Raw genomic sequence first — 18,581 nt, 5'->3', positions numbered from 1 at the left:
GGGATAAGGGGCTGATCCCGAGCTACTGGCAAACCTTGAGTTTGCTATCGGCCATGTTGGAGTCGAGGATCGGCTCCAACCCATCAGTGAGAATGATCGGCGAGATTAACAACTTCACATGCAATGACTAGAAAATGGAAATCAAAATCTATAAACCAACTACACTAGAAGTAGTGAATATAGTAACAGATAAAATAACCGGAAATTAGAGCTTTAGAAAGGGGTAAGAGTAAACTACATAGCTAAAAATTGAAATTGTGGAAAAATGCATACAGGGGAGGAATGAGGTTTAAAAGAAGGCAGGACTTAAATGAGCTACGCAATGTTTGATTGAAAATGATTGGGAAGATTCTAAGTCATGAATGATGTTTGCAAGTGGGAGTGTCGGTATGGTTTGTGATGTAAAATGCTTGCAACTAGGACTGTGTTGGTGTGCTTTGCTTTCGTTTATATAAATGTATGACTGCTTATGTCATAAGTGATGGTTTTATAAAGATGTTTCTTGTTTAAAAAAGGGGAAAAGAACTGAATAATTTAAGTAATGTTGCTTAGGTTATATTATATAGCAATATATGTGAAGTATAATGTTAATTTAATAAAATTTGCTTACTTTTGTATAAATGTAAATTTGTTATGTACCTTACAAGACACCTGCAACACCTGGAAAGACCACAGAAGTACCTCACCAAGAGGATCACTGGCCTCAAACAGATGCCCTATGCAGCTCGAGTGAAGAAATTACAGCTGTACTCGGTTACATACCGCCTACTCAGAGGTGATCTCTGCCTGACATACAAGGCCATGTCCAATATAGAATTGATGGACATGCTCCACCTACAGAAAACCTTATCCCCACGAGCCACACGCTCTAGGGATCTAAACCTCACCACAACAATAAACAGGACGTGCTGGAGGGATAGATTCCTGTCCCAGAGACTTCCCATGCTTTGGAACAAGATCCCAATCAACATTAGGCAGAGCTCCTCACTAACACTCTTCAAAAGAAATTTTGACGAGTGGATGGGAAACAAAGTTTACCTCGGGGATCACTTCAGTGACTGCTGGACAGAGTCACAGGGAACTAATCTAAGGGGGTGGCGAAAGCCAACACATTCTGGCTAGGCTTATAAATGCCTTTGGGCAGACAGCCTAGTACCTACCTATGAACCTATAAAAAATGCTGTTAATCCCAAAGAAGTCCATATTTTTTATGAGATCCCAAAACTGTTTGTATACAAGTTTTTTCCAAAGACTTTTACTATAAGGCACGTTTGCTGTAGGTCTATAAAATTTGTATATCTTAGGGTTTGCATTTTTAGGGAGGAAAACGATATACAAATGCTTAAATGAGTGAGAGGTGCTGCTATGAAGACAGCTGACATTTTAATGAAGGCTGGGTGTAGTTTTTATTTATGGTGAGAAGAGCTGCCATGACTTCTTTAACAGTGACATTCCTAACTCGTTAACGTTGTGTGCAATGTCACATTTCCAGCAGCAAACAAAACACTCTTCCTTGCATCCCACAGCATTTTCTGAAAAAAAATCAACTGAAAAAGTGCAAGAAAAATGTAAATATTTTGTTAAAAATAAAAGCTAAAAAAAGTACAGTTTTGTACCTACCATAAATGTAGATGTTAGAGTGTACACCCTGCTGCAGTCATCACACTTGGATTATCTTGTCGTCAGGCGGTCCTGCAATCGGCCTGAATTCCAAAGTCTTGGTACAGCATCGGTTGCTGTCGCTTCTTCCCTGACGTCAGGGCGCCACGGGTATATATAATGCATCTGACGCCATTTTCTTCAGTTTTTCTTGCCCCAGATGTCAGGTGCCCCAAAAAAGTTGGTCAGTAATTAGTACCAATTTAAGAAATTTAGCACAAACACAACATCCCTCCAGCAATAAGTAAATACATCAGGAAAGTATTGTAAAGATTTAGTCAGTTAGATCAGAGGGGATGGAGGGAGGGTAACCTGGACTGCAGCAGGGTGTACACTCGAACATCTACTTTTATGGTAGGTACAAAACTGTACTATGTTCATCGTGTTACCCTGCTGCAGTCATCACACTTGGGTAGAATCCCAAAGCTAAGGATGGGAGGAAGAGTCAAAGAGGGTTAGCGGAGGCTAGAAGGCCCTGCAGAACTGCAGTGGCGAAGTCAGCTCTAGTCTTAGAGTAAAGTGGTAAGTGGTAGTGTTTAGTGAAGGTGTGTACTGAGCTCCAAGTTGCAGCTTACAAAATCTCCTTGGTTGGGACCCCCCTAAGGAAGGCTGTAGATGTAGCTGTTGCCCTGGTAGAGTGGGGCCTTATGGTAGCAGGAACTGGTTTTCCATGATGGGTATAGCAAAAACGAATGCAGTGTCCTATCCATTTGGAAATGGTCTGTTTTGATATAGCCTTCCCTTGCGAAGCTGTAGCATAGGATACAAAGAGCTGGTCTGATTTTCTGAAAACCTTAGTTTTATCCAAGTAGTAACGAAGTTGCCTGTGAATGTCCAAGGAATGCAGGAGTCTTTCTCCTTTGTTCTGTGGATTTGGAAAGAAGGTGGGTAAGTGGATGGTTTGATTTAAAGCCACACTGGATACCACCTTAGGCATGAAGGAAGGATTAGTTAGTAGAGAAACTCTGTCCTGATGGAAAATGAGGAAAGGTTCCACTGCCATTAGTGCCTGCAGCTCTGAGACTCTTCTGGCTGACGTTATTGCTAGCAGCAGGGCAGTCTTCCATGATATAAACTTTAGATCAGCAGAAAAAGCTGGCTCAAAGGGAGGTAGCGTAAGTTTTTCCAGAACAAAATTGAGGTCCCATGTTGGTGTAGGTGCTCTCCTGGGGGGCCTAATGCTTTTTGCCCCTCTGAGGAACTGCCTTAGAAGTGGATGTGAAAATAAGGGTGGATCCGTGTTGTAGTGGACTGAAATAGCTGATGCGTGGATTTTAATGGAAGAAAAAGAAAAAAAGTCCTTTTTTGGCTTAATAGGAGTCTTAAGCTTAGGATACGTTTTTATGGTGAGCGTCATCGGTCTGAAGACACCTTCAGAAACCGAAGGTGTTTCTGCAGCACCGACATCTCTTTCTGCAGTGTCGTTGGTAGGGGCTAAACAAAATGGCTGCGTGGGCCTAGCACTCTCCGCCAAAGGCTCAGAAGCAGTCTCGGGCTCCAAATCTGCGGTAGCCAGGGGCTGCGTAGGAGCCTCACTGAAAACCAGTGAACCGGAGACCAGCCCAGCCGAGGCCTCGGAGTCTGGCTTGGGTCTAGGCTGCCTGTCCTTATCCTTGCGTTTTTTGTGCACGCAGGTAGTCGGTTGCTCCGATGGCATTGTGTAGTTAAATTTTCTACCGAAGTAGTGTTGTGCGAAATCAAAGCGTCTTTTTATAGTTAGCTTATTGAATCTAGCACAAAAGCGACAACCAGTGATGTCGTGGTCTGGGCCTAGGCAAGGTATACAGTAAGAATGAAAATCCTTATGAGGTATTTGCTTCCCACAAGAAATACAATCGTTAACTTTTTCTGACATCAGTCTGAGGCAAGAAAAGTTTCCCCAACGGGGTACTTAGCTTTATTGAAGACTTCAGATCTGAAATTCGACTTTGAAAATCTCAGGAGTCAGCCGACCGGCACTTGCGAACTGCTTCTGCTTCGGGCACCGTGCGGCAAGAAAGACTGAAGAAAATGACGTTGGATGCATTATATATACCCCTGGCGCACTGACGTCAGGGAAGAAGCGACAGCAACCGACACCGGACCAAGACTTTGGAATTCAGGCCGACTGCGGGACCGCCTGACGACAAGATAACCCAAGTGTGAGGACTGCAGCAGGGTAACACGATGAACATCTGTACAAACAGCAATCTCACTTCTGCACTCAAAATGGAGGAAAGCACTTTCACATCTTTGGCATGCCTAAATTAATTTCATCCCAATCTTTATAATCATCCGCACTTTACCAATTTCAATTTAAATACAAATAAACATACACTTGCATAAATGCAAATGGTTTGAGGACTATGGATAATTTACTTATAAATATAGTGTAACCAGTCTGCAACTTTCATAAAAACTGTTAGCCAGAAAGTGTATCTTTTATGTGTACATTTTAAGTCCGATGTTAAAGTAATCCTTATCTGTTCTAACTCTGCCATTTCTTAAGCACTGCAGTCATGGCATCAAGTGCTCTGTCATCCATACCGAATGTGTCTAGTATGTTTCATTTTTATTTCTCAATAATCATTACCTGTACAACTGTGCCTATAAAAATGCTCTAGAATAAACTCTGATTCTACTATCTGTGCCTTTTGGCATGTGTTTTGTGAAAGTCTTCACCAGCTCACCTATCCTGTTAACAAACGGGGTCCATCAGCCTAACTTACGTTTTTTTTTCATACTTTCCCCTTATCCAGTAAATTTTAACTCAGGTTGCCCTTCCGCAACAACTTTATCTCAGACTGACATTTCTGTGTTAAAAATCCAACATAAAATTTCCCTGCTTCAGAGATTTTGAAACAAATCCGGAAATGGTCCTTTTCTGTTGTAATCAGTATAAACTGTACTGACATTTCAGCCGTCCTAAGAATACTATTAGCTATTTATGTTCCATAAAAGCACACACACACTTCCTGTCACCCCAGACATTCACATTATGCAAACAGAATCATAAAATTCATTAGTTGACCATAAAAAGTTCCCAAATCAAATAAGAGCCTTTTAAAATACTACTTCCACAGGGGGAAAAAAAAGTTCTCTAGTAGTACTACAGTAGCTCCTCTAAGTTATTTTACATATTTTACAAATATCTTCTTAAGGTGCCTTCTTTGAAGGTTGGGCATTGGACTGGCAACTACCGCACTGTAAAAATCCACTGCCAATCATTAGCAGACCGGAGTTCCGCTGTGGCGACCCCTAACCGAGAAAAGCCGAAACACAGAAGACAAATATCTTCTTAAGAGAGAAAGGAGGCTCAACATAGCCAAGAAACCAACACCACTATTATATTTCACAAGAATATGTGTACTTAACTAAAAGGTTTGACACATGTCCACAAACTGTTTTAGATCATGCACCAATAAAAACAAAGATGAATATACAAGGTAAAGAAGTAAAAGTGAAACACTGGCACTTTCCTACTTACCTGTTCAAAAGACAGGCATTAAATGAACGGGCAGTGAAAATTATACTTCAGAGCTATTGGGCAAGATATAAAATTTCTTCAGAAGGGATAGCAAGAGAGTGGGACAAAATGAAAATGAAAATAGGATAGAAATAAAAGAAAGAAGTATGACTAAAAGTAATAATTATTTATAGGGGCCGACAAATGAAATACTAAAAATACGGTGTATCTCACAGAACAAGAAGAGGATCACTGCAGTGTGCTAAAGAGAAAATAAGGAAGTATTTGGAGAATATGCATGAGTCTGGAAATACTGCTGTTAAGCAACTCTTTCTGATAACATCTCCAGTGTACAAACACTTTTAACAGAGTGACTTGGGCAATAGAAAGTAGAAAGGGTAGCTGTCAAACGTACGGAGCCTATGACAAGAAAAATAACCATAGATTCTATAAAGGTATTGAGAGAATTCAAAAATTTATGATATCTGAAGAAACCCGAGGAATGTAGACAGAAAAAGCACAACTGGAATTATTTATGGCAGATTCAATTATGACATCATCAGAGGAAAATAAGTCTCAACAACTAATAATTAAAATAGTTTTGGAGCTTGTCTCCACAGGCATCTGGTAAAAGGGAGACTGTCCCAGTTAGACTCAGTCAACAAATTCAATAAACAACTAAACAAATAATAAAAACAAAAAATAAATAAGATAAAACAGTGCTGTATAATCAATCAACAGGGAAGTCTCCAAGAACAAATGGCACACCTGTAGAAATTTGGAAGTTACGAGGGGAGAAAGTGAAAAATCTGGAAATTATTTCTCAGCAGTATTTTAAAAACAGGGAAACCACAAACATCTTGGAAGAAAGCCAAGGTGGCTATAGTACCAAAAGAACCTTCAGACCCTGCTTCATATAAACTCACAGCAATTTCAAATTAATGGTTATAAAGTGTTTACGTCAATACTAGCTGGCTAAGAGAAGAGCAATGAAGTGGCCAAAATTGATAGCTATCGATCAGTGTACTTTTGTGGAGGGGAGGCAAACATCTGACAACATTAACAGAACAGTGAAGATCCACAGGGAAGCAAAATGTGAAAAAGCACCACTAATCCTGGTGGATCTTGCTGCAGAGATGGTATTCAATACAATCAATCAGATGAGATTTTATGAGTACAGCAATGGAAACATTTGCATTCTCTAATACGTTTAATAGGATGAATTAGGTCAGAGGCAAGAATTAAAATGGGACAACTTATGTCTGGCAAGCTGTGTTTGAACAGAGAACTGGCAGAGGGCTGTTCTCTTCTCCTTTTATTTGCTTTATATTTAGAGCCACTGGCAAAAAAAAAAAATGAAGGATTCACAAAATCCAAGATGTAACTAGTATGGTAATCAAAAAAGTTAGCTTTACCTGCAAATACTATTAATAAAGCCATTAAAAGATATTTTGGTGTTGTGGAATATTTTGAGACCATTTCAAGTCTACATGGCATACAAAATGAATGAAAAGAAAACATAAGGCTGTAACAGTAAACTATGTACCCACACATTAATTGGTTCAGCAATATTCATATTTATGGGGTCAGAATAAGTAGTAATTTGTATGTATCGATTAAAAAAGGATCCTGTTAATTGGTTCAGCAATATTCATATTTATGGGATCACAACAAGTAGCATTTGTGTGTATGGATTAAAAAAGGATCGTGTTCTTAGGTAAGTACTGGGCTATCTACCCAAGGGCATTTATAAGCCTAGCCAGAGTGTGTCAGCTTTCGCCACCCCATTGATTAATTAACTGATCCTTTGTCAAGCAGAGCCAATGAAGTGATACCAGGGGTGTATTTTCTGTTACCCATCCACTTGTCAAGGTTTCTCTTGAAGAGAGTGTTAGTGAGGGGCTCTGCCTAATGTAGTTTGGAATTATGTTCCAAAGCATGGGGAGTCGCTGTGACAGGAATATATCCCTCCAGCATGTTCTATTTATTCTTGTGGCGAGGTTTAACTTACTAGAGCGCGTGGCTCGCAGTGACTTGGAGTTCTTTAGGTGGAGCATGTCCATGGCGTTTTAAATCAGGCAGAGATCACCTCTGAGTAAGCGATATGCCACTTAGTACAGCCGGAGTGTTTTTAGTCGGGCTGCATAGGACATATGTTTGAGGCTAGTAATCCTTTTGGCGAGGTACTTTTGTGGTCTTTCCAGCTGTTGGAAGTGTCTTGTGAGGTACATCCCAAATGGGACATTGTACTCTATGATGGGTCTGATGAGTGACGAGTAGAAGGTTACTATAACCTTTTTATTTCTGGATGCGAACCCTTTAGTAATTAGATGGGCCACATAGGAAATTCTAACTACTTTGGCAATATGATTGTCAAAGGAGAGATGACTATCTACCTGGGTCCCCAGATCTCTTTATTACCTCTTCTGTATTAAGGGGGCTGCCACCTATGTGGTAATTTGTGGGTGTTTTGTTTTTCCCCAAACGGGATGACTATACATTTTTTGGCATTTAGCTTCAGGCCAGGACTTTGACACCAGGTGTCCGTCTCAGTAAGGCCCTTTTGGAGGATGTCCGTGTCAGCTGGAGAGTCAATTATGGCTCCCAGTTTGCAGTCATCGGTGAACTTGGTTAGCCATAGTCCTCCTGTGTTTGCCTGTACTTCTGAGAACAGAACAGTAGGAGTCCCAGGACCGAGTCTTGCGGGACACCACTTGTGACTGGTTTAGAGTCGGCCCTGGAGCCAGCTATTCTTACCATGTGAGTTCTGTCTGTAAGCCAGTTGGCAACCCATCTCGTGACGTAGGGGTTTATGTTCAGGCTGGTGAGCTTTTCTGTAATACCAGAGTGGGGAATAGTGTCAAAAGCCTTGACAATGTCAAGGTAGGCTGTGTGAACCACCTTTCCCTCGTCTATGGCCTTGGTGACTGTCTCAAAGAAGTCAATCAGGTTTAGTAGGCATGATCTGCCCTTAACAAAGCCGAACTGGGTCAGGTCAAGTGTTTGGAGGTTCCCAATGTCTTTGTTAATGAGTTCCATGATGCGCTCCATAGCCTTGCAGATCAGGCTAGTCAGGCTTATGGGGTGATAGTTACTAGGGTCAGCTGTGGCCCCTCCTTTGTGGAGAGGAATAACCATTGCTGTGCGCCACTCTATGGGCACGTAGCCTGTGGAGAGGCTGAGGTTGAACAGCGTGTTTAGGTGGGGGGTTAGTTCGTTCAAGACGCAGCCTGGGACACCATCTGGCCCCACTGACACTGTTTTTGGCTTTTGAAAGGGCTGTTTTCACCTGTGCATCTGTGATTTCCGGGACACTACACTTATCCGGTATTGTTGTGGGCCCTTTTGGGGGTGAAGTTTGCACTGAATCTACCTGCCAGGATGTTGGCAATATCAGTAGGTTCAGTATATTTTGCGCTACTTTGCACTAGTTCAGTGCATATATGCGAGTTGCCACATGGATTCTTAACATAACTAAAAAAGGCTTTGTAGTTATCTTTTGAATCCTTGACTATTTTTCTTTCAAAGTTAGCCTTGGATGATTTAATGAGGGACTTTAGTTTCTTACTGACACTGATCAGGGATGTCTTTCCTTCTTGGGATTTGCTTTTTTTCTTAACTAGTTTCCTCCTTCTACTGTATAGCCTATTTATGGCAGGGGTCCACCAAAACTGTTTTCCTTCTCTTAGAGGAGTGACTCTTGGTTTTGCTAGGGAAGGCATGATCTGTGCATCCTTGTAGGTGCTCATTTGTAAAGGTCTCTGCATCTTGGGCAGCGTTATCCTTTAGCGTGGGGGCTGTGAAATTTACCACCTCTGTCTTAAGTAAGGTGAAGTTTGCTTTAGAAAAGTTTTTTACTGTGGTTTCCTTAGTTGGGAGTGGTGGTGGGGTGTGGACATCCAGAGTGATTAGTTTATGGTCTGATCTAACCAGTGACGGGTTGACATCCGGTGTGGAACACATATCGCTCATGTTGGTGATGACCAGGTCCAATATGTTTTCACCTCTGGTAGGGGAGTTTACAAGCTGATCCAGGGTGTCTGAGTTGATGAATTCCAGGAAGCGCGGGGCCTGGGAGTTTGTACTCTAGTAGTTTTCCCAGTGAATGGTAGAGTAATTGAAAATCGCCCAATATCAGTGTGTTCGGTAGGACATTCATGTTTTCCAGTGTCTCCAGAAAGGTGGAGTGGTGGTCCTGGGTCAAGGAGGGTGATCTGTAGCAGGCCACAGTTTGCACTGCAGATTTGCCTGATGTTAGTTGCACATGGATGATCTCAGAGGTATCATGCTGCGCCCACTAACCTGGAGGTGTAGGTATCCTTGATGAATATGGATACACTCCCTCCTTTTGTGTTTTGATCCGTGTTCTGTGGCCGAAACGTGTGGAATGAGTTGTAGCCTGGTAGTGCTGGGGTGCTCTCTGGAGCCTTGAACCAGGTTTCAGTTACTGCACAGATGTCGTTCCCCACACTGAGGTGTGCTTCGAGCACATGCATTTTGAGATTTAAACTCCTGGCATTGAGTAGCATAACCCTCAGTTTTTCGTTAATTGTGCTGTTTACGGAGGTGGGTTTGACTTTTGAGCCTTGCCTAAAAAAGGCACTTTGGGGGCAGCAATAGCCTTGGCCAGGATTCGAAAGCCTAGGGTTGAGAGGTGCAAGCCGTCTCTTGAGAAGCAACGCAGCTTGTCGAGCATGTCGTCCCAGGCTGACAGACACTGGATCCCCTTTGAATGACACCGGAAGCTTAGCCAATTGTTGAAATTGATCATTTTTTCTTTATACTGAGGTATCATTCTTGGTGAGGGCAGGATGCTACTCAGGGTCAGGGTCATGCCAGCCTGGACTACATGATCAGAGAGCTCTTCCATGTCTCTTTTCATGTAGTCCAGGGAGGTACGTCTCAGGTCATTCACACCAACATGAACAATGACAGAGTCATATTTGTACTTGTTCTGGAGTGACCTCAGTGCTTGTGTTATGTGACGGATTCTGGCTCCAGACTGGCAGCAAACAGTAACCTTCTGCTTGTCCAGCCTAATGAATGGGACGTCAGTGTGTCTGACTATAGAGTCACCTATTACTAGTGTGTTAGGTATGTTATTTCGCCTTAAGGGCTGTGATTGTGCGGCACACTGATTTTGTGTTTTGCGTGTCTGGTTTGTGATGGGAGGTGCAGGTTGTTTGGATGTCTGCTTTGGAGGTCTCTGATGCTTTTACAGGTTTTTATTTAGAGCCTCAGAGCATGATTTTGTGTATTTATGTGTATTTTTTGCCAGTGCTGTTTTAGTAGATCTATGTGTGGCTGGAGGTGTGGTGCAAATGTTAACCTTCTCCTCTTGACTGTCTGTTCCAGTCTTGGGTGGAGACAGCTTAGCTTCCGGTTTGACTGTATAAATGCATCTCTCGCATATGTTAGTGTTTTGTGGTAGGAGGAGAGGGTTGTCTGTGTTCACGAGGCAGTTGTAACATTGCCTCAGGATACCCAGATTTATCTGGACTGGAGAGTACACCTGAAATTGCCCTTTGCTCATGAAAGTCTCAAACTCAGGACCCAGTAAAACCATAGTCAGAGAAATATACCACTACACCATTTGAGCTGTTACGGCAGTGAAGGATATATGGAAAGAGGCTAAACAAAAGATAATGTAAAAAACTGACAAACTGGAAGCTCTTTATTATGGATATGAATAGTAAGCTACAAAGGCTGTTAAAATGTTTTAGTCCATTTAATTTTACGTAAAAGTCAGGCATATTTTTATCAACCAGAGGAAAATTTCTGGACAAATTACTTTATATAGAAGGGCAAGAGTTAAGTGGGATTAGAAGATCCTCACCATAGAGTAAACTGGTTTAGAATTGTCTAACCTGAAGGTATACTTTAGACGTATGCAGTTTAGGCTCATATATATATATATATATATATATATATATATATATATATATATATATAAAACAAAAGCAGAAGATTATACATTAAAAAGAAGGGGAATGTGATGAAACAGGGAGGAAGTTTGAGAAATTGGGAGACAGAGTAGGACTTCAGATGTAGCTTGTTAAAGACAATAAACAAAAAACATATATAACACTATATTCATAATGTAGCACTAAGCCAGCACGGGAATGAGGAAAGGAGATTTTTGAAATGGAAATGACTACAAGTCGGGGTATAGAAGATAGGCAAGGAGCTGGAACTGGAATTTACTAGAAAAAAATAATTAGCAAAAGAACCAAGGTATTGGGAGCAAATAACTAGACAGGGAAAGATAACAAGAGTGGGGTGAAGCCAAGCAGAAGTTTGATCTGCAAATTAGAAACTCTTTTCCTTACCAGGGATTGACATCAGAGTATTGGCAAACAGGAAGGGACAGGAGTGTGCTAAGTGAAATATCAGCTTTGATAAAGTTTTAGTACAGTCTAGAACAGAAGCTTCTGCTAACAAGACATAATTCATAGGACATGTAAAATACTGTGTAATGGTCGCCACTGTGGTACAGCACTTATCACTGTCGCCTCACAGCAAGAGGTTTTCCGGTTCAATTCTCGGCTCCAGTCCTTGTGTAGAGTCTGCATGTCTTCCCTGCCATCGAATGAGTTTTAAAGACAAGCAGTAGGTGTGCATGTGTTTCTGTGCCAGGCTAGCAACTTAACACTGTAAAAACTCCACTGCTAATCAATCTGCAGACCCGTGATCTACTGTGGTGACCCAAAACAGAAGAAGCCAAAAGACATAAAATACTACATGATAACTTTAAGATTCAAAAAGGATTAAATTTGAAAAGCTCGGGAAGGCAGACTTGAAAGGTAATTTATAAAGGAACAATGTGAGGACATCCATATAGATCCCAAGTATGTTAAATCCAGACAGTTTAGGATTTTTGCTTGGAAGTGTCTGCATACTAGGTATTTTTATATCCCAGACTTTAGACAGTTTTTCTTCAGGCAGACAGCAAATGCTGAAGCATTGATGGGAAAGAGAGAGAGAGAGAGGCGAATGGTAACATGTTTTTGGGAGTGTAATGAGTTGGCACATTTTAAAAATTACTCTGTCAGAAATGTTGGGGGAGCAAATACAAGAAAATTATTCTTTTGAGCCGAGACAGAGGATCTGAGCAGCCTGTACATAAGGCCTTACTAAGTTTATTCCTACTGGCTGCCAAAAAAATTATTAGAAATTGGAAATCAAAATCTAAACCATCTGTAATTGAAGTAAAAAATATAATAAAAAACATAAAAAATGGAGCTGGGATCTTTAGAAAAGGAAAGCATAAAATTACACAGAAATAAATAAAATTTGTGGGAATAATGCATGCAGAATAATGTTTAGGAAGAGTTTTGCTGAAAGGCAGGAATTCAGCAAGTTACGTAATTCTGGAATAAATAAAGGTTAAAAAGAATGAATACATAAAATATAATATAATATATGAAACCAAAACTGTTAATATATTTTATTTATTTATTTTACATTTGTTGACCGGGTTGATTCGGCTGAATACATGTCCATTTTCAGCAGAGCCACGGGGAGAAAAACTCCAATCATTCAGATAATAAACAGTTGGTATACAGTATATAATAGATAACACACAAATAACAAGACTGATAAGAGTTAACAGACTGTCGCAGTAAAAGAGCATTAGAGAAAGTCAAAGGTAAATACAGTACTTTTTAGGAAAAAGAAGGAAAGAATAAAAATTAAGTATTCAGACAGGGATGTACAGCAGAAAAAGCATGAGCAACAGCCTAGGTGAGAAGGGATATTATAGTAAGAGTGAATTAAAGAATAATCCCCAGAATACCCTGACATAGTATCAGATGTATGGCAGGATATAAACAAAAGAAATACGGTAATATGTAAAAGGGTAAGGGAGAGGAGTGGGGAGGGGTATAAAGATTGAAAGCATAGAGGGCTAAAAAAAGTCACATGTTACACATATTTATCATAGAGAGAGGGGAGGTAAATTCTTAGCCGAGAAGTTGGGGAGTTAGTCAGGGTTGGTACATGGACATAGCCAGTGTGTCATAAGGTGCTGTTTGAGACTTTTTTTTTTGAATAGAGAGAGAGGTCAGCTGGAATTAAGTTAAAGGTTTTACCAACAAAGTTAGAAAACAGAGAGTCACCAGCTGAGTTACTGGTTTTATATTTTTTTAACTAAGAGCTTGTTGAACGAAGTGGCCTGGAGTTACAATAGATATTGATGAGGTTTTTAAGACCAGGGGTATTTTCGGGTTGGCTGAGGACCTTGTGTGTTACTAAAAGCTGATTATACTGAAGTAAGCTGGGAAATTCAAGCCACCCTAGTAGTTTAAGGTTTTGGCAGTGATGTGTCCGACATTTAGAGCATGTGGCAAATCTGGCAATGTGGTTGTAACAGTTTGAGAATTTACCAAGTACCGATTTATTCAAGTTAGCATAGGTGAGGCGTACAAAAGGGTAGAGTGTAGGTGTGTGCAATGTCAATCCTAGCTAACGAAGTAAGGAAAGATTTATTTCTATATAATGAGCAAAGTTTTTTATTAATTGTTTTGATAGTTTGATTGACATGCATATCGAATCTGAGGTTCTTGTCTAATATTACCCCTAGGAGTTTTGTATGGGTATCTGGGGAGATAATGGCACCATTGTTGGATGTTATTGTAAAGGTGAATGGAGTGGACATATGAGTGGGGGAGAAAAGTAGTAGCCTGATTTTATTAGGGTTCAAAATAAGATGGCGATTATAGAGCCAGTTTTCTACTATGCTGAATATTTTCTGGGAGAAGGTCAGAAGGTCTGATGGTGAGGAAGCAGAGCAGATCAAAATGGAGTCATCAGTGAAATGGATACAAGTTGCGTCTGGGATGGCAGTATGAAGGTTGTTGATAAAGACAGAGAATAGAAGGGGACCTAGAATAGAGCCCTGCGGAACTCCAAGGGACAGAGGAATTAGAGTGGATAATTTGTCCTGTCATAGGACTGCCTGTTGTCTACTGCTCAGATAGGACTGGAACCACTGAATAGCGTTGCTATCCAGGGATATGGTTGACAGGGTATGGAGAAGTAGCTGGTGGTTAACCATATTGAGAGCTTTGGAAAGGTCGAGAAAGAGGGCTGAGGACAGCATATTGTTATTTCCGTTATGGTTAATGGCATTGGTGAAAGAAAGGAGGGCAGAGGTGGTACTGTGATGTGGTCTGAAGCCATGTTGAGTGTCAGCCAACAGATTGCTCTGAATGAGATAATGCAGAAATTGTTTATGAATACACTTTTCCATAATTTTAGCCAATGGTGAGAGGATGGCAATAGGTCTATAATTTGACATTTCTGTGAAACTAACACCTTTATGAAGTGGAATAACATGGGATGTTTTCCACATGGAGGGAATAGAGTTTTCAATAATGGTTCTATTAAGCAAGATGGAGATGGGGAATGCTATAGCATCTGCAGCTTTTTGCAGGTATTCTGCCGGGGGGGGGGGGTGGTCAGCAGAGAGGGTGGTTGGTTTTAATTTGTTAATCAGGGACCTAATAAGTGAGGTTGGGACTGTTTGGAAGCTAAAGGGGAGTGGAGTGGCAGACGCAGTAGTAATGGCATTAGACCCAACGGGTGATAGTTGGTTAGCAAGGGTCAGGACAGTTTCAGTGAAAAGGTTATTAAAAGATATTAGCAATGTCCTCTGGGGATTTTTCTTTAGCAGTAAGATGTAGACACTAATGTGCACGTGTGTACATTTTAAATGATAATTTAATAAAAAAAGCCAATGCCACTTTGTATCTAAAGGGAGAATTCATGGAAAGTCTTTTTAAAGTAGATTTTTTTAAATAGATAAATTCATTGACATCTGCTGATCAAAAGTGTCATATAAAAAAAAATTCAAAGTTGACCTACAAAAAATAAAAAAACATAAAATATGAATACCAAATAAAATTAAGTATAAAAGCAAGTTTAAAAACACGACAAGTAAAAACTACAGAAACTAATGTGCACCTGACATCCAACTGACAATCCAGCTAGTATAAAAATGTACAGAACTGTTTTTATACTAAAATGATCTACTTGTGAGGGAAACGCATCTTTTTTAAAATAAATGCAAGTAACTTCTACAAATCGTGCATATACCAAGGTTTTTTTTGTCCATCTGGTGGTTAGGTGCAGTAGATAACGGGTCAGATCACTTTGAACAAAATGACTCCCATTTTCCTCCTTCCATTTCACTGAAACGTAAAGTAATCTCCATTGCATGTTCACCACAAAGTATTTCTGTACCAAGCTAAACATTTCAAATAAGCATCATCATTAACATCAGAAAAAAAAATAGACTATTCTTTCGCTAGAAGAAAGAAACCACTGCATTACATAAAGCAAACTACATACAGAGGTAATCAAGTCTGAATTCTCACAGCTTTTGTGGTACCATTTCAGGTCTGAAAACAAGCTTCAGCTTACCTGCAAAACTGATAAACACAAGACAAACTAATGGAAATAGCCACTAGCTGCTGAATGAATACAGTACTGAAAAAAAAAGCACATTAGTATTTGCTTGCATATAAAAACACACATCATCAGCTTCCTACTACTTTTTTCCTCTGGGAAATTTCCCACACACAAACATGGCTACTTTATACTGCTTTCCCCTTAAACTCTATTGAAATTACATTCAATATCTGCATTCCACACATACTGTTATTTTGCCTCAGCTTCTACGCAGACCACACACTGTTTGTATAACAAACTTATTTGTAATTTTTAACATAAAATCATCTGCTAAATTAATTATTTAATTTTATTTTACATTCGTTAACCGGGGATGTCTGACTGAGCCGAAAAGGCCCTTTTTCAGCAGAGGCCCGGGGAGAAAAGCTCCACATAGAAAAATTACAGATACATTTAGACATGATCAGTATACACAGAAATTACAATAGACATGTTTTTACCGTGGTATGCAGCACATCAACAGTTACAGTGGAGACAACAAACAAGAAAATATTAATTTAAAAATAAAGGTAATTAATAAATTTGTTGTGTACAGCTGAAATTTCGAACATAGGTAGAATATATACATAGTACACAGGTACTTTATCGTTACTCACAGCAAATGGATTCCTCTCCAAAAATATTTATTGCAGATAATCCAAATCACACGGAAAGCAAACAAAAACTCCACCAAGTGAGGATTAAGCCACCATAAACGCTTTCATCCCCAAGTACACATTAAGCCACCATAAGCGCTTTCATCCCCAAGTACACATTGACATGTTAATGTGTACTTGTGGGGATGAAAGCGCTTATGGTGGCTTAATCCTCACTTGGTGGAGTTTCTGTTTGCTGTCCGTGTGATTTGGATTATCTGCAATAAATATTTTTGGAGAGGAATCCATTTGCTGAACGTTTTTTTTTTGTTTGATTTTGTGGTTTTTGGACTTTTTTGTTTTATTTACTTTATCGTTTCTGTTGTCCCCATAACACTTTTGCTGCTGGTACTCTCACACATCATGTCATGCCTGAATCTGATCAATCTAGCCAGACTGAATTTGCATTATAGACAAATTCTCTCAACAATGAGAAGAGTCAATCATTCTGTAAGGTAAGATAAAAGGGAAATCTCAAAACCCTCATGCTGTTCACGTGACTACAATTTTCTGAGCTCCCATTAGCATCTACTGAGTCTACTGTGTTCATGGAAATTATTTAGGGGATACATCCACCAAAATGATTTGGAATTCCACCAGTTACTGAAAGCAAATGTAAGTCACCATACAAAATCTGAATGTTTTCGGACCTTGTTAAGTAGCTCAGATAAATTTGTGGGGTTCTTGGTCTGCTGCTTAATATGTGTGTGTGAGAAAAATATTTTCACACGCCATACTTGCCGACAACACTGCAGATGTAAACCCAAAGAATGGTCCACATGGTCTATCCCTTAGAAAACACGTAAACTAAAACACCTTATCACCAATACTAAAAACACACATCTGTTAGAAAGTATTTACCAAAAAGGATTTTGCAAGCTTTTCTTCATAATCCCAAAATGCAGTATTTGAACCGTTATGATTTTTAAATATAAATGATAAACACCACATGCTGCCCCTCACGTCTCCAAAACTAAAAATAGAACAAAACACAAAACCATTTAAAAAGGCTGTACGAATCACCATTCAGCACTCATAAAACAACCCAAGTTCATTTGTATAACTGTTTTCTAAAAAAATGCAAAAAAATTGTAATGTTCAAAATATAAGGGAAGCTGCCTCCATCTGCTAGATTCCTGATTTTCTAAAAGTACTGTGACTTGAGCAAATATTTTCAATGTACCCTGCAGTAGCCTGAATACTTAAAATAAGGCAAACACAAAATCCATGTATTATTAACTTTCTGCTAGCAAAGTTTGCAAATTTGAGGTATTAAATGAAATAAACACACAAACAAAACCAGAAACACAAAATTATTATCCATACCACAAATGTGTCAAATGTCAATTTTATAATAAGTAAACAATCCAACAGTTTTAACAAAGATGCAATACTTGAGGCACATCAACTCAATTAAAAAAAAACTAAATGGCAGCACCTATTTCATGTCTACTGCACAAATACACAAATAATGATAAGACATGTCTAAACAAAAAATACTTAACATTCATAAATTGCCACGTTTTAAGTTAGCCATAAACAAAAACACAACTTTTTAACCTGCAAGTTGCTTCCTATCCTTCACTTATGCATTTACGCGTTATATATCACAATTAATGGACATGTATTTTCACACAATCTAGCAAACATATGTGACAATAATAAATCTAAAAGTCCCAATAACACCCTCGTGTAATACTCTTCGGAACAGATAACACTTGTTACTAAAATCTATAACATGAAGATGTTAAACAATGCCCCGATCATTAAAAATTAACAAGAAGAACACAGTCAACTCCGATAAAATGATTCTCAAAACAATGCTTCAAAACTCCGTAATATTCTTCCACAAAGTGACAAAGAAACTTAGGAAGTTCCAAGTCCTATATCGAAAGTGAGCACAACTCTTATGCTACCATCCGTCAACACTATCCTCTTCGTCTATTCAACTTTCCAAAAACTTTTCAGGAGTGCCGCACGGCGACAACTCTCAACAAAAGAGACATACACATACAAAAATTAAGAAAAAAATGTGAACTAATTCTCCCTCACCGTTCATCCATTTTGATCGCATTGTCCGAAGTGTCCAGCCTAGCGACCTTGTCAGTTACCCACGAGCTGTAGCCGTAACCCTAGAGTTAAGTGAACCGAATCTCGTCCGTCTGCCTGCCCGCCTGCCCCGCCCCGAGCCGGCCAGCGCGAGACTGTTGGAGGAGGCGGGACCTGCATAGACTTTTGGAGGAAAGGTGAGGAAGCGTTGCTTTTACAGGGAAGTAGACGGATGACGATAGATATCTGTTGAACTAAAAAATACTAATTAAATTGTCACAGATATTTTGATATGTTTGCGTACATGCAAGCGGGGTGCCAAA

General features: G+C 39.7%; 1 protein-coding gene across 1 annotated transcript in view; it reads right to left on the bottom strand.

Moving 5' to 3' along the window:
- LOC122817032 (rho GTPase-activating protein 39-like) overlaps nucleotides 1-18,367 on the bottom strand; it is a 1,890,542-nt gene extending 1,872,175 nt beyond the window's left edge. The window contains exon 1 of the mRNA XM_044090164.1: nucleotides 18,262-18,367. Coding sequence (XP_043946099.1) covers nucleotides 18,262-18,272 — 11 coding nt within the window. The 5' untranslated portion in view covers nucleotides 18,273-18,367. The remainder of the gene's footprint in view (nucleotides 1-18,261) is intronic.
- Between the last annotated feature and the right edge of the window lie 214 nt (nucleotides 18,368-18,581).

Source organism: Protopterus annectens, chromosome 12.part0 (assembly GCF_019279795.1).
Source record: "Protopterus annectens isolate FY-2018-M chromosome 12.part0, PAN1.0, whole genome shotgun sequence".
Lineage (NCBI taxonomy): Eukaryota > Metazoa > Chordata > Ceratodontiformes > Protopteridae > Protopterus > Protopterus annectens.
This window is presented reverse-complemented; position numbering and strand designations above follow the sequence as displayed.